Source organism: Entelurus aequoreus, linkage group LG07 (genome assembly GCF_033978785.1).
Source record: "Entelurus aequoreus isolate RoL-2023_Sb linkage group LG07, RoL_Eaeq_v1.1, whole genome shotgun sequence".
Taxonomy (NCBI): Eukaryota; Metazoa; Chordata; class Actinopteri; order Syngnathiformes; family Syngnathidae; genus Entelurus; species Entelurus aequoreus.
In genome coordinates this window covers 50,669,339-50,685,818 of record NC_084737.1, presented here as the reverse complement: position 1 = coordinate 50,685,818, position 16,480 = coordinate 50,669,339, and the positions used below count along the sequence as shown (strand labels likewise).

At 40.8% G+C, this 16,480-nt stretch overlaps 2 protein-coding genes across 7 annotated transcripts in view; one reads left to right on the top strand and one right to left on the bottom strand.

The window, feature by feature from the left end:
* The window catches only part of LOC133653977 (transcription initiation factor TFIID subunit 4-like), a 32,895-nt gene extending 27,220 nt beyond the window's left edge, over positions 1 to 5,675 (bottom strand). For 4 of the 6 annotated variants that reach the window (XR_009826800.1, XR_009826801.1, XR_009826799.1 and 1 more), the window contains exons 1-3: positions 5,325 to 5,675; positions 4,578 to 5,195; positions 1,424 to 1,572 (exon numbers count right to left, since the gene is read on the bottom strand). Coding sequence is in view for 3 of the 6 variants with exons in the window: in XM_062053867.1 (XP_061909851.1) it covers positions 1,424 to 1,572; positions 4,578 to 5,195; positions 5,325 to 5,577 (1,020 nt within the window). In the remaining 3 variants the exon portion in view is untranslated. Of the gene's footprint in view, positions 1 to 1,423; positions 1,573 to 4,577; positions 5,196 to 5,324 lie in introns of those variants that run through there. The other 2 variants (XM_062053866.1, XM_062053869.1) reach the window with 2 other exon arrangements.
* A 736-nt stretch (positions 5,676 to 6,411) lies between these two features.
* On the top strand, positions 6,412 to 11,090 carry LOC133653978 (protein LSM14 homolog B-like). The gene is made up of 8 exons (XM_062053870.1): positions 6,412 to 6,711; positions 6,779 to 6,939; positions 7,010 to 7,145; positions 7,229 to 7,426; positions 9,797 to 9,880; positions 9,963 to 10,118; positions 10,266 to 10,398; positions 10,474 to 11,090. The coding sequence occupies exons 1-8, from the start codon at positions 6,591 to 6,593 to the stop codon at positions 10,631 to 10,633; spliced, it is 1,149 nt and encodes a 382-aa protein (XP_061909854.1). The 5' UTR covers positions 6,412 to 6,590; the 3' UTR covers positions 10,634 to 11,090.
* The last annotated feature ends 5,390 nt before the right edge of the window (positions 11,091 to 16,480 follow it).

The following is a 16,480-nucleotide window of genomic DNA, read 5'->3' as shown; positions in this document are numbered from 1 at the left end:
GTATTGTTTAGGAGATAAAAGTCACTGTGAATGTAAATTTCGCGTTCTCGACTCTCATTTTCAAGAGGATATAGTATCCGAGGTGGTTTAAAATACAAATCCGTGATCCACAATAGAAAAAGGAGAAAGTGTGGAATCCAATGAGCTCTTGTACCTAAGTTACGGTCAGAGCGAAAAAAGATACACCCTGGCGTCCTGCACTGCACTCTAATCCTTCACTTTCCTCATCCACGAATCTTTCATCCTCGCTCAAATTAATGGGGTAATTGTCGCTTTCTCTGTCCGAATCACTCTCGCTGCTGGTGTAAACAATGTGCAGATGTGAGGAGCTCTTCAACCTGTGACGTCACGCTAATTCTGGTACAGGCAAGGCTTTTTTTATCAGCGACCAAAAGTTGCGAACTTTATCGTCGATGTTCTCTACTAAATCCTTTCAGCAAAAATATGGCAATATCGCGAAATGATCAAGTATGACACATAGAATGGATCTGCTATCCCCGTTTAAATAAGAAAATCTCATTTCAGTAGGCCTTTAAAATATCTAAATGGCGTACGCTTATTCATAAAAATAAGAAAAAGCTGCCGATGGTGTGTTTGACAGAGAAGAAACTGAAAGGAGATACTGGAGAAGTACATGAAACTAACGTAGTTATAAGTAGTAGTATATTGTATTTTTATTATACAAACAACTTTTCTAAAAGTTTGTTTTTCTTCTTAAAGGACAAGATACATGTTAAAATTGTGCTATTTTGGAGGGGAAGGCAGAACCATTTGATTCCAATTAATTTAAATGGGAGACATTGATTTAAAATACAAGTGTATTGAGTTAAGAGCTCCGTCACAAAACCAATTAAGCTCGTAAGTCGAGGTACTACTGTACATCTACAATGATTGTGTATCTCCAGAAATATACCAGTTGGGTATTATTGAATATTTTGATTAGTAATAAAAGGTTGCAGACAAGGTCAGAGAGAACCGACTGAGCAGGTTTGGCCATGTGAGAAAGAAAAATAGAGACTATATTGCTCAAAGGAAAGTGGAGATGGGGCTGCCAGGGAGGAGAAAAAGGAGAGGACCAAAGAGGCGGTTTCTAGATATGGTTAGAGAAGACATGTCGGTGGTACCGTTGGGGTAATAGAGGGAGATGCAAAGCAGAGCTCTTGTGGGACAAGCCAAAAGTAAAAGAAGATTGGTAATTGCTATCAAGTTTTGGATTTTAATTTTAGTGCAAGCCTTTCAATGTGGAGTTTGCAGATTGTCAATGTGTGAGTTCTCTAACGAACTATGGCCCCTGTCCCAAAGCCTCAAAAACAATTATTTGTGACCCCAAGAGAGACAAACGGTAGAAAATGAATGAATGAATGATTAATTGAATAGCATTTTGTCACATGTTGTGTTTCCATGTGTTAGGGAGCCTCAGTACCTGCAGAGATTTGATCTGGCTGGTGCTGCTGGAGGCTGACGGAGGTGGTGTCACGGCACTTTGGGACTGTGCCTGAGCTTGCATCTGAGCCAAGGTCTGTTGGTGAATCATCAGCAGTTGCCCACTTTCACTGCGAACCAAAACCATACCTATCACAGGTGAAAACAGAGAATTCATGATTCACATACTTATCTTCCTGACCACCATCATAGCAAATGTGGAGTTGCTTTAGTTTTGTGTAAGAATTGCTATTTTCTCTTGATAAGTTTCAAAGTTGCTGCTTTTATCCAAATGTGCAACTGATTATTATATATATTTTTATTAATCATTGAATTACAACATTTAACATTTAAGCATCTTTCCAATAGTGTCCACCTCTGCTGCTGCGATGAGGCTGAATGAATAGCTGAGCTCATAAACTACATAATATAAATCAATCTATAACTCATCACTTGTAGACTGTAGACCGACATTCATTACCTCTTAAATGAAAAAATAAGTACAGTGTGGAATAAACAAACTTTGCCTTTGACCAACTTGATTAGAGATTATTAAATGTAACAATGTTTTTATTATGAAGGATGTCATTGATATAGAAAACTATGAGTTAAAAGAACCATTACAGCAATCAAATCCACTTTACTGGTTCATTGTTCTGATGTGGATATGTATAGTACTGTAGTTAAAGCGTACACACCAGGTAGGGTAGTAGAATGTGTTATTATGTCCTCATTTTTATTTGCATTTTATTTACACATTATATGTATATATAATGTGTAAATAAAACATGTAGTATGTACTTTTATTCGTACTCGTTATTTACGTATGTTTTCTGTATTGTTAAAATGATCTTGTCCAACAAAGCACGGCCATGCCCATATGACACCACCTTATGGGATGTTTACAATGAAAACATACACAAATAAAAATGTAGTTAGTATTTCTGAATTATTTCTACCAAAAGAGCAATATTGGTGTACACTTTAAATATATTCTGATCTCGGGCTGCAACCATTGAAAAGCATTGATTTTTATTTCGTTGCTTCCATGATTTGTTTAATGAGTAAGTGTGATACTGCTGCAATAGAGCATACATGAGAACGGTGCAAATATTAGTGATTTAGCTCGTGCTGTTTAACTAAAAGAAAAACAATGACAAAGTGGACGAGAGAGAATACAAGAGGAGCTGTGAAAGGTTTTGCGATCATTTAAAAGTGAAAAAGACCGACATTTTGGTGAAATGATTGCACTGTCAAAAAGCTAACATTACACATTAGCACTACATCGATAATGCTACACATTACCAGAAATTATCCTTCATGTTTAAGAGCAGCAAACAAGCAGAAACAAAGTAAAAGTATATCTTATCTGTTTGACTTGCATAACAAATGTTTTATTCAAACATATGTGGGCATGTGATAACATGGTGTCTTCTACAGTTTGTATGTTTATGCTACCGAGTTGTTTTTCCATAACTCAAACAACCCTCCTCCAATTATAACTTTTTTAAATATATATGTGTTAAATTGTTAAATACATTCGTCACTTATCCATTCTAGTTTAGTTCTTTAAGACTTCAAATATTCTTTATTGTATAAGTTCTATACAGAATTACTTGGTTAATGTTCATCGGGCTATACGTTTTTTTTATTTTATTTTAGTAATATATAGTGATGTGTCTGCAGTAAACGTGCAATTTTAATGTTATGTGCATCCATGAGAAGAACATATAAAGTTCACCAAAAAAATCCTTGTTTATTTTATATATTTTCCCTAAAAGACGCATTCAGGCTCGAACGTTTGTTTTATTTGATTACTCGATAAATTGATGGATTGCACGATTAATAAAATAATCGATACCTGCAGACCTATTTTGAGGCACACATTCATTATTTTATAACTAGAGAAAAAAAAACGATAATAATGAGATAGTGTCTTGAACAGCTCTGTGAAAGGAATGGCTCATCAAGATTCAGCTGCCTCCAAAGAGTAGTAACAATTAGTGATGTGCCAATTAGTATCGTTCGATATTCAGGAAAAATCACCACAATTATGGTGATTTCTGAGTATCTTAAGTAGCATTATCACTGGAGGACAAGGCTCAACATATTACCCACTGAGAGCAAGCTAGGAGCAGGCATGCTAATAGCTAAGCTAGTTGCAAAGCTAGCTTGAAACAAAACCAATAAATAAGTGCTTCATAAACTTTAAGTGTAGATGGAACTGCATTATAGAAGAAAGTAAGCAGATATTAACAGGACATTAATAAGAGTCTAGGAAGAGGCTAAATATAACATGAACTATTTCTGTGACAACATTGTCAGCCAGTACATAACACGTAAGAATTGATCCATACATTGGTGGTGTCGATATTTAGGGTACTATCACTATATGATAGATACCAGAATAATTTGATCAACATTTTTATTTTCAAAAAAATCGTTTTTTTTGTTTATGTTAATATTTTAACAAAAGGATTTATAAGAGTAGAAAATAGTTTACCGGTACATTTGTGTAGCTATTGTGTACTATTGACTTTGTTTTGCTCAACAATTGTAAGTTATAAAAGATAATAAGTTTAAATATGGTGTCGAAATTGTTAAACTGTAAATAGCATTCAGCTTAAATAAATTGAAAACTTAACAGTTAATACATCCACCCATTTTCTACCGCTTGTCCCTTTCGGGGTCGCTGGAACCTATCTCAGCTGCATTCTGTAGGCGGGGTACAACCTGGACAAGTCGCCACCTCATTACAGGACCAACACAGATAGACAGACAACATTCACACACTAGGGGCAATTTTGTGTTGCCTATCAACCTATCCCCAGGTGCATGTCTTTGGAGGTGGGAGAACGCCCGAGTACACGGAGGGAGAGAACATGCAAACTCCACACAGAAAGATTCCGAGCCCAGGATCGAACCCAGGACCTTCGTATTCTGAGGCACATGCACTAACCCCTGGTCCACTTTGCTGCCTAGTTAATACATGTGATCAGTATATGTAGTGATACAAGCGGATCAATCAAAACATCCCAAAAAACGTTCCAAAGTTTCAGTTTTGTTTCAAAAATATAACTTTTTTAAACATGTGATTTTAACATAGACTTAGGACAAGCAAGCAATAAAAAAAATTATAGGTCTCTGAAAATTACCTGCAGGGATCTGGATGTTTTGGACATTTCTTTGTGGCTGGGAGAATCGGGGGGTCAACACCTTAGGAGTAACAGCTCTTATTTCACCAGTGGGTGTGACAGCAATTGTGGAGGGTCCATGGTTCCTCGGATTCTGCTTAACAACTGGGCTCCTGACGGGGGTTGTCGAGCCAGCGGTGACACTTGAAGCTGTCACATGTGCGCCACTCTGGTAGTCAGTTCTGTATGCAACCGTGCTAGTTGCGCATCGTGCTGTGGTACACATTTGCATCGGGGGCCTCGTAAGCGTGACCGTGGCTGGACTGATCAAACTCGTAGAAGTTGTTCCAATGATTGCATTGGATGTTGTAGATACAGTTGTGACGTTTTCCGTCACAGGTCCGTTGTCGACGCCTGTGGAAGTGGATTGTGGTTTGTGGGCGCCGCTGCCAACAGGTGCGCCTATGTTGTTGACTAGGACGACACGCCCATTGAAAGTATGAGCAAGACTATTCCCCGGCTCGCCAACACAGACTGACTTATTCTCGGGGTCTTTCGAGCTCGGTTCTCTTGCTGATGTTGTCCCACTTGCTCCATCCACGCAGTCACTCGCACATGCGTGCACTTCTGTCCCTACAGCTGTAAAGCACACAGATACAGTGGAGTGTCCGCATAAGTTCCAAGATCCATGTATGCATATATAGTGTAATACATTGGTCAGGAACTAAACACAACTAGTAGCTAAAGGAACTACAACAAATAGCTTACCTGTTTTAGCTAAATCTGGTTGTGAAAGTCCCATTTGGTTGCTTTCACTATTAGAAATACTACCGACAGCTGCGTTTTCTGTGTAATTCGCTGTTAAGGTCGTGTTGTTAACGTGAGCTGCGCGAACCGGTGCTGACTCGGCTAAGTCACTAACCACTTTTTTGTCTGCCTCCGTTTTGAGGAAAACGTCATCGTTTTTCGTTTCGGACCCCGCCGCCATCTTTGCCAAGATACGCTGGTTCGTGAGACGCATGCGCCGATTGGATGCGCCGTCCGTGACGTAAGCACGGAAGTCATTCTGGTTGGTCCTTTGAAGAAACGAAAGCGGGGCGCAAATGTGCCCTGAGTGCCTGACAGCCGGAGATGTAAACAAGTACAGAAAAGCGGGCTAAGAGCGACCTCTAGCGGGGCATAGTTGAGGGTCCATCCATCCATTTTCTTCCGCTTGTCCCTTTCGGGGTGGCGCTGGAGCCTGTCTCAACTGCATTCGAGCGGGAAGGCGCGGTACACCCTGGACAAGTCGCTATCTCATCACAGGGCCAACACAAATAAATGATAAATGGGTTATACTTGTATAGCGCTTTTCTACCTTCAAGGTACTCAAAGCGCTTTGACAGTATTTCCACATTTACCCATTCACACACTGATGGCGCTAACCAGCAGCCATCAGAGGCAAAGGGTGAAGTGTCTTGCCCAAGGACACAACGGACGTGACTAGGAGAAGGTGGGAATTGAACCCCAGTAACCAGCAACACTCCGATTGCTGGCACAGCCACTCTACCAACTTCGCCACGCCATCCCAGATAGACAGACAACATTCACACTCACATTAACACACTAGGGATTGATTGATTGATTGAGACTTTTATTAGTAGATTGCACAGTACAGTACATATTCCGTACAATTGACCATCCAAATAAGTTTTTCAACTTGCTTAAGTTGATCAATTATTAATGAATGGTAAATTTAGTGTTGCCAATCAACCTGAGTGTTGAAAAGCATATAAACCATCCATCCATTTGTCTACCGCTTGTCCCTTTTATTGAAACTTTATTTAGTTCGAGCATTTCCAACTCAAAGTGGTTGATTTGTAGCTTTTTTAATCGAATTATTTTTGCATATACGTTTCATGGGTCCGACTAAAAGTTAATTTAAACGATTCAGCTGTTTCATCACAGGCAGGTGCGGCGAACCGACAGTGGGCGAGGCTTATAGTTGAAGAATGAACTTCAAATTGTGGCGTGCATCAGCGTCCATCTTCAGCCATGAGTTTTACAAAGCCATACATTGGCTGCAAAATAGGCTTGCTTTCAAAAGCCCAAAATCGCTATGAGGGGATTTTGTACACAATTGACAAAGTCAACTCTACAGTTGTGCTGGCAAAAGGTGAGCAACAGAATAATAATTCACTTCACACAGAAACTTTTATAAAATTGTTTTTTTTCCTGATAAGTCAAATGTTTTGGAACGGAAGGACGACCCACTGAAAGACCTACACCCCCTAAAGACGATATCTATGAGTACATCACCTTCCGGGGAAGTGATATCAAAGATATAACATTGTGTGAACCCCCAAGGCATCATGGCTTACCTCCAGATCCAGCAATAGTTCAAGTAGGTAAGAATGAAGTTAAGTGCATTATTGGCATGATCATTACTGCTTTTTCTTCTTTTTGTTTTTAAGTCCCAGTCATCAAGTGCAGGGACATCCAGTATCTACCCTTCTGTTGGGCCATTTAGTCCAATGCAGATACCTGCTTACAACCAGCTTGCTGCCGCTTCACTACTTAACCAACAATATGCTGCAGCCCTTGGCTTAGGTACACCAGTGGTACATTTTAAATGCCATTAAGTTGTTACAGGGCTTACTTTCAATGCTTCAAACCATGTATTCCTAATGCAGGCCCTATGCTTCCAGGCTTGCATTTTAGAAGAGGACCCATGGTGGAAAAGGCTGTTCAAACCCTCCAGGTGGAAGACACTAGACAGAGGAGAGGTTTGACTATTCCCCAAGAGCAGGAGCAGCGCTGGGAGAGGAGAAGGCCCTTCAGGACCACAGAAGAAACAACTACCGCTCCCAGAAGGGGCATCGTATCCAGCGGTAAGTGTGGAGATTATCAGCTCTCAAAAATAGAAGAATATTTATGTACCCATAAGTAACCTTTTTAAAGAATGTTTTCTCAAGAGTACAATATTTGTCTTTAAGGTACAGAATTATACCTTTTTTTTTATACTACCAAAAAGGATACAAGGTCATAAAGTACACATTTGTAAAATGTTTAACCCCAAGGGTACCTGCATTGACAGTGTTTAACTGTATAGACCAGACCTGGGCATTCTGCGGCCCGCGGGCCACATCCAGCCCTTTGTGCGTCCCTGTCTGGCCCGCGTGAGGCCAATCATAAATTTAAAAAAGTATCTATGTCGATCGAGTGTGCAATACAACGGTACTGCTTTTGTTTTGAAAAGCGTTATTTGTATTACTTCCGTGTGGGCGTATGTGCGTGCGAGAATGTGAACAGCTGCAATCACAAATTACAAAATAAAGTTAAAAAAACATCTATGTCGTGCGCGCAATACAACTGTGCTGCTTTTATTTTGAAAAGTGATATTTATTGGCGTATGTCCGTGTGTAACCTGTGAGTGAAGGTGCACAGCGACAAGTGATGCAAGGTTTCCACCCGAGACACTAAAAAGACAAAAGTTGATGACGAATGGCGTGTTTTCAACAAGACATGGACTGCCAAGCAACGTTCCCTCTAAGGTGCGCGCCTGCACAATTGCACACTGCTCAAGCGTCCTCTGTGCACAACAAATATATGCCGCACACCAAATCAAACCCACCTGAATTCTAAACAAATTAAACACATTTATTCTGTGTAATTTTGCAGTGCAACTCTGAGTGACAGTGACAACAAGTGGCCCGAATGGTGTTCGTCAACACCGTTCAATTGAACACCGTTCAATTATTGTAAAGTCTATCGAGATGCTTCGAGGCCAGGAATTATATCGATCACTTTATTGAGCAAAACTGTTTATATTCGGCCATAACCACACCAAAAACATGAGTAAAACACTTCTATCTTGAAAAACTGGTCATTTTCTGCCGTACAAACCAGGCCAAAACCGACTTGTCATCTGTCACCAACACGCATACCACTAAACCACTGGTGCGTTTATGGCCACACAAAAAGTCGGACAACTCAAACACCACACAGTTACACTATGACTCCTCAGTCATACTTGTGCTTATTTTACTGTCATTTATTATTAATGTTAATTTATTGATATTAATCATGGAATGCTGTTACTAGAGAAAGTTACAGGAATGCACACTTCATCCTATGCTTACATTTCATTGTGCAACATGAGGATGTTTAAGGGGAACTAAATGTGATCTCTGAAAGGGGTACAAATGATTTCCAAAGCAGTGCTTTTGGTATAAAGTTAAGCTAGGTTAAATGAAAGTATTATTATTATTATTATTATTATTATTTATCTTACGGTATATATCAAAAATAATATTGAGCAAAATTTAATTGAAATATTGTCGATGTGGCCCTCCAGCAGTGCTCGGGTTGCTCATGCGGCCCCCGGTAAAAATTAATTGCCCACCCCTGGTATAGACAATACCTATATTGGTACTTTAAATGGGGCATACTAATAGTATCATTATAGTTAAGGCATTTAGAGTCAATATTTAATCAATCAATCAATCAATCAAAGTTTATTTATATAGCCCTAAATCACAAGTGTCTCAAAGGGCTGCACAAGCCACAACGACATCCTCAGCTCAGATCCCACATCAGGGCAAGAAAAAACTCAACCCAATGGGAAGAAGGAGAAACCTTGGAGGGGACCGCAGATGTGGGGACCCCCCGCCCCTCCCTGGGCGACCGGTGCAATGGACGTTGAGTGGATCTAGTTAATAGTGTGAGTCCAGTCCATAGTGGGGCCAGCAGGGGATCATCTTGAGTGGAGACAGGTCAGCAGCGCAGAGACGTACCCAACTGACGCACAGATGAGTGGTCCACCCCGGGTCCTGACTTTGAACAGCTAGCGCGTCATCTGTGTTCACCTAATAATTAAAAACATTTTCTGTTTCTAACATATTTGATTATTGCCATCTATATTTTACCAATACATAGTACTATAAGCTATTTAGGTGGTTCCTGATGTGTGAATACATTTTGGTCTGTAAAACGTTAGCAATTGTACTTTAACTGGTACAAATTGATAAGTTATACACTAATGGACCTGGACTGAAGGGTACAGAAATATCTCTCAAAATGATACACCCCCGCGACAAGCATTGTACCCTTTTTAGATACAATCTGGTGTCTCCTATTGAGAGTTGGCAATCAGAAAAATGTGCTTCCAAAATAAGGCTGGGTTGCTAACATGTCCTTTTTGTGCAGTTCTTCTGACTGAATGCTATCTTAAAAGTGACCATGCATGTTTCATTTTAAAGTAAGGTCAGGCCTAGTGGTGCCTGATGCTCGTCAGTCTTCTCAGCAGCAGAATGATGAAAACAGGCCTCCTACCAGACGTCAAGGTGACAATTCTTCAAATGGCTGAGAAATGAGTCCTACAAAATGGATGAATGAAAAAATGAATGGATAACCATTAAGTTGTAGGTCCCCGAAGACGTAGCAACCGTAGTAGGGGTTCACTGATGGAGGCGAGGATTCCCTCAGCCACCCTCAAGTTTGACACCGACTTTGATTTTGACTCCTCAAATGCACAGTTCAATAAGGAGGAGCTGGAGCGGGAGGTTCAGGCCAGGATGAAAGGTTGGTTAAAGACAAATTGCTCATAAAAGTTCAGTTTCTACTTAGACATACACATTATATATTTTTTAAAATAAGTCCATTAATCATTTGAGACTTGTTTACTTTGCTTTTTCATGCAGCAGTTTAAATCTGCATATTTGTTTACAGATGGAAATCCTGATACAGGAGAAAAACAAGGAGATGGAGCACATCCGAATACATATGATCACTTTGGACCAAAGTGCTACTATGACAAAGCAAAGTCCTTCTTTGATAATATCTCTTCTGATAATAAACTTTGGTATTGTAACAAGCACAATATTTACCACCTGCATTCATTGGTTCATGCTTGTTTTGTGTCCACTACTCATTTCAGGCTAACCTGGGCAGAGGAGCGCAAGCGTAATCTGGAGACATTTGGGCTTCCTGGACGGTTTCACAGAGGCCAGGGTTTCAGAGGTGGATATATTGGACAAAGAGGACGAGATGCAACTCAGACTGGGATTCCTTACAGAAGCGGTAATGGACAGTTGTAGAGGTCTAGGCTCATGTATGGATGTACCGATATATGCCCCAGAAGTGTTATTTTTGTAATGATTGTTAAATTGGACTTTCCCACATTTGTGTCTAAATGTTATTTTTCTTCTATCTGTATAACCTTGGGTATTTTAAACCCACATGCTATCTTTTTCATTTTCATTCAATGTTAATATAAAATTTGCATAGGACTGCATTTGTTTTCCTTTAAAAGTGAATATCTAAGTTTTCTGTGATTTGCAGATTTTCCCTCGATATAAATGTGGCATGAGTGGTAATTGTAATTTGAACTTTTTTTTCATGAATAGTTTGGCAAAGCTGTGAAAAAAAAAAAAAAAAAAGCCTAGTTAATCTGACTTTGGGTCTTTTGAGGTTATTATGCTTCTGCTTTATTTAATTTATATTTAAGCCATGGTTTAAACAAATGTGTAAATAAACAGGAAACTGCTGATACAACTGTCTAATATTCCCTGAATCTGGCCTGCTTATATCATATGATCATGCAATCAAATAGCAGGAAACATGTGTTCAATAACAAAACGCCACCAGGTATTAGGGCCCCATGGGGAAAAAAATAACTTCTACTGAAAACATATGTATACTGAGCAACTGTTATCACCATATGCCTTTTTTCTTTCTTTTTTCCCCTCAATTGAGCCAAAAAGCTGCTGTTTTTGACATTCTTGCTGCTTGTACATGAGGGGTGTCCTGGCTGGTCTGCCAATATCATTCAACATTAAAGGGGATTTATTAATCTACATTTAACACACTTCCATCCATTCATTTTCTACTGCTTGTTCCTCTCGGGGTCACGGCGGGTGCTGGAGCCTATCCCAGCTGCATTCGGTCGGAAGGCGGGGTACACCCTAGACAAGTCGCCGCCTCATCGCAGGGCCAACACAGACCACTAATCACACTCACATTCACACACTAGGGCCAATTTAGTGTTGCCAGTCAACCTATTCCCAGGTGCATGTCTTTGGTGGGAGGAAGCTGGAGCACCCGGAGGGAACCCACGCAGTCACGGGGAGAACATGCAAACACCACTTCCATGGGTTCAATAATATCTATTGAATATGTTTTGGCCTAAATTTTGCTCTACAGTCAAATGTATAACCCATTGTTTGAGTCTGCAAACTGTTCCTGTGTAGAGGTGGATGTTCCCAGATTGCAAATTAAACTACGCCCCACCCTCTCCAAACGGATCTTTTGAAAATGCATGCTGTTAAATGTACATCTTGAATATGAAAATCACTATTTTTTCCAATCGCAGTGGAATATAAACTTAAGATATAGATTTGCCGTTCACATATATCTGCCTACTCTCGGTATGATATAGTATTAAAAAACGCTATTGTGCGCATGCCACGATTAGATGAAAATGATAATGTATCCTACATTGTTAAACTACGTTGAAATATAGCAATAGCGCTGTATGTTTCGTCTGAGTGTAGCAGCTAATCAACTTGTACTTACTGGTCCATGTTGACAAAACAGTCCTGTTTAAAACGAATTGGACAAATCAATGCGGAAGTATTTTATTTTTTAGACATGGCAGGTGGTAGAGCATTAAACAAGAAATATTTATTATTCACATATGAATAATGCTATGTAATAGACTATATTATTCATATGTGAATAATGCTGTATAATAGACTGTATTTATATTATTCACATGCAAAAAATACCTTATTGTTTATTGTGAGCGAACTGTGGTGCTGAATTTCCCCCAGGGATCAATAAAGTACTTTCTATTCTATTCTAAGTACCACTGGAAACTTCAGACAGCAGAACAGAGAGAGACCTGGCAGAGGGCATGTACTAAAAATTATTTGTACTTCCACCGCACTCTACCGCAGGGCCACACCTGCCTATATGGGGCGGTATGGCGTGGTGGGTAGAGCGGCCGAGCCAGAAACCTGAGGGTTGCAGGTTCGCTCCCCGCCTCTTGACATCCAAATCGCTGCCGTTGTGTCGTTGGGCAGGACACTTCACCCTTGCCCCCGGTGCCGCTCACACTGGTGAATGAATGATGAATAGGTGGTGGTCTGAGGGGCCGTAGGCGCAAACCGGCAGCCTCGCTTCCGTCAGTCTACCCCAGGGCAGCTGTGGCTACAAATGTAGCTTACCACCACCAGGTGTGAATGAATGATGGGTTCCCACTTCTCTGTGAGCGCTTTGAGTATCTAATAATAGAAAAGCGCGATATAAAATCTAATCCATTATTATTATATGCAAAATGTGAGCGTTGCTTAGGGCCACACAATCCGTGGGGGCTTCATTTTGCATGAAGCAGGGAGTTAAAATATCAATGAATGAAGGCGCTTCATATAACATTTTTATGTAAACGTATTCCTAGCCCTTTCCTGCTCTATCATTAAATAGGAATTTTGGAATCAATCAGTTTGATTGGCAAAGTATGGTTAACAAAACCACAACAACTACGAGAGAGCTCAGCACGGTGGCGGCCATCGGCGGCACCATCTTGGTATGAAAACAAGAGGGAAACACACAATGCAAATGACATAAAATACTTTAAAGGAGACCCAGGACACGTTGGGAAGACTATGTCTCCCGGCTGGCCTGGGAACGCCTCGGGATCCCCCGGGAGGAGCTGGACCAAATGGCTGGGGAGAGGGAAGTCTGGGCTTCCCTGCTTAGGCTGCTGCCCCCGTGACCCGACCTCGGATAAGAGGAAGAAGATGGATGGATGGATGGACATTAAAGGAGCGCAGAACCCCTTTCAACCAGTTGCCACTTCAAAGTAAAAGAACGAAAAACAAAAAAAAGCAATAGATAATACATGCATCATGGCCAGAGACAGGAACAGACCCCACAAAGCAACCAAGAGAGCCTACTCCATCCGAGGCTGCCCACTCGCTCTCGGTCAATGCCCAGTCTGCAAGGATCCTTGAAAATCTGTCCAGGGAGACCGAAGTGTCCGATACATGCTCGTGAAGCTTGTCCATTCCGATGCTCAACGCTAGCGCCGCAGCCCTGTCTATCCCTCCGCATCTACACCGGTCTCCCCACGTGGACTCCGGTGTGGCAGAGAGCCAGCAGCTGGTCTCAAGTGCAGACATGGTCTCCCCAAGGCAGATCCAAAAGTTCACCAAGAAGCAGCCCCTACAGCGGCGCCAACCATAATGTCATCCATCCATCCATTTTCAACCGCTTGTCCCTTTCGGTGTCATGGCATATTTCTCCACATAAGCTTATTTTCTCCTATGACACACAGCATCCATACTGGGCTGGTGATTTGTCATACAGGGATCGAATCCTTTTTAAGGTTGTGCCAGTAACTTTGTTTTTCAATATTACATTTTTTTTGTTTTGCACTAAAAACATAAACTTTTGAGCAATTTACATCTCTTTTTTTTTTTTGTGTACACAACGTGCATACAATTTATTCAAAGTTTGATTTTAAAAAGTATAAAATCGTTTGACATAAAGTGTGAAAACATTTTGGGATGGGGTAAAGAACCTCAAAATAAAATTTTGCCTAGTCTGAGGCCCTGCAGTGACGTCACACTGTGCCCACTGTTTAAAAAAAAACAACTACAACGACGCTTTAGAATTGTTTAACACGAGTATCCAACATTGTAACACCCATCCATCCATTTTCTACCGCAAGTCCCTTTCAGTGCCGCGGGGGTGGGGGTTGGAGCCAATGCCAGCTGCATTTGGGTGTAAGGCAGGGTACAACCTTGACAAGTCGCCACCTCATCCCGAGGCCAATTTTGTGTTGCCAATCAACTTACCACCAGGTGCATGTCATTGGAGGTGCGAGGAACCCGGCATGAACATGCAAACCCCACACAGAAAAACCCAGAGCCCGTGAACTGAACCAAGGACCTTTTTTGCTTTGAGGAACAAGCGGCAGCCACTGTTTCACCGGGCTGCCCACATTACATTGTAACATTTAAAGGTGCTGTTTGCAACTTCCTCACGGTAACATTTTTCAAAGCAAAAAATATAAGAAGAACACCATCGGCTAGCTTATGTTATCATTAGTGGTTTAACAGAACACATTTGTTTAACAATTGTCTATATTTTCCACAACTAAAAAATGTGTGTAATAAAATTTTTTACCAGCGGTCACTCACCTGGTCTCGTTAACACATACGTGCAGGGAGCGTGTGCACACATACAAAAGCAATCCAAGAGAAGCAAAGAACAATTTGCAGTCATGCTGTTATGATAAATTATATATTCAATGACAGCTAATGCTAACTATGCAAATTGCTATTATTAGCTAACAACACCAAAAGCTAATGTGCGTGCATGTTTTACGTGCGTACATAAGTACGCCGTGAGAGGGCGGGATATAGTGTGTAAAATACATTGGAAGTTGGCGCCCTCTAGGCCAGTGTTTTTCAACCTTTTTTGAGCCAAGGCACATTTTATTCATTGAAAAAATCACGAGGCACACCACTAGCAGAAAACATTAAAAATTTGAACTCAGCAGCCGATATTGACAGTAAAAAGTTGTTCTCGCAATTGTTGGATATACATTCAAACCATAACCAACCATGCATCACTATAGCTCGTCTCAAAGTAGGTGTACTGTCACGACCTGTCACATCACCTTGTGACTTATTTAAAGTTTTTTTTGTTTTTTTTGTGTGTAGGGTTTTAGCTCATGTCTTGCGCTCCTACAAACCCTGTTTCCATATGAGTTGGAAAATTGTGTCAGATGTAAATATAAACGGAATACAATGATTTGCAAATAATTTTCAACCCATATTCAACTGAATATGCTACAAAGACAACATATTTGATGTTCAAACTGATAAACATTTTTTTTGTGTGCAAATAATCATTAACTTTAGAATTTGATGCCAGCAACACGTGACAAAGAAGTTGGGAAAGGTGGCAATAAATACTGATAAAGTTGAGGAATGCTCATCAAACACTTATTTGGAACATCCCACAGGTGAACAGGCAAATTGGGAACAGGTGGGTGCCATAATTGGTCATAAAAGTAGATTCCATGAAATGCTCAGTCATTCACAAACAAGGATGGGGCGAGGGTCACCACTTTGTCAACAAATGCGTGAGCAAATTGTTGAACAGTTTAAGAAAAACCTTTCTCAACCAGCTATTGCAAGGAATTTAGGGATTTCACCATCTACAGTCCGTAATATCATCAAAGGGTTCAGAGAATCTGGAGAAATCACTGCACGTAAGCAGCTAAGCCCGTGACTTTCGATCCCTCAGGCTGTGCTGCATCAACAAGCGACATCAGTGTGTAAAGGATATCACCACATGGGCTCAGGAACACTTCAGAAACCCACTGTCAGTAACTACAGTTGGTCCCTACATCTGTAAGTGCAAGTTAAAACTCTCCTATGCAAGGCGAAAACCGTTTATCAACAACACCCAGAAACGCCGCCGGCTTCGCTGGGTCTGAGCTCATCTAAGATGGACTGATACAAAGTGGGAAAGTGTTATGTGGTCTGACGAGTCCACATTTCAAATTGTTTTTGGAAACTGTGGACGTCGTGTCCTCCGGACCAAAGAGGAAAAGAACCATCTGGATTGTTATAGGCGCAAAGTTGAAAAGCCAGCATCTGTGATGGTATGGGGGTGTATTAGTGCCCAAGACATGGGAAACTTACACATCTGTGAAGGCGCCATTCATGCTGAAAGGTACATACAGGTTTTGGAGCAACATATGTTGCCATCCAAGCAACGTTACCATGGACGCCCCTGCTTATTTCAGCAAGACAATGCCAAGCCACGTGTTACATCAACGTGGCTTCATAGTAAAAGAGTAATCCAGACCTGTCTCCCATTGAAAATGTGTGGCGCATTATAAAGCCTAAAATAGCACAACGGAGACC

Coding starts and splice junctions, on each gene's coding strand:
- LOC133653978 (XM_062053870.1), top strand. CDS start 6,591: ATGAGTTTTACAAAGCCATACATTGGCTGCAAAATAGGCTTGCTTTCA. Junction 9,881..9,962: donor GCCTCCTACCAGACGTCAAG/GTGACAATTCTT, acceptor ATTAAGTTGTAG/GTCCCCGAAGACGTAGCAAC. Junction 10,399..10,473: donor TCTTCTGATAATAAACTTTG/GTATTGTAACAA, acceptor TACTCATTTCAG/GCTAACCTGGGCAGAGGAGC.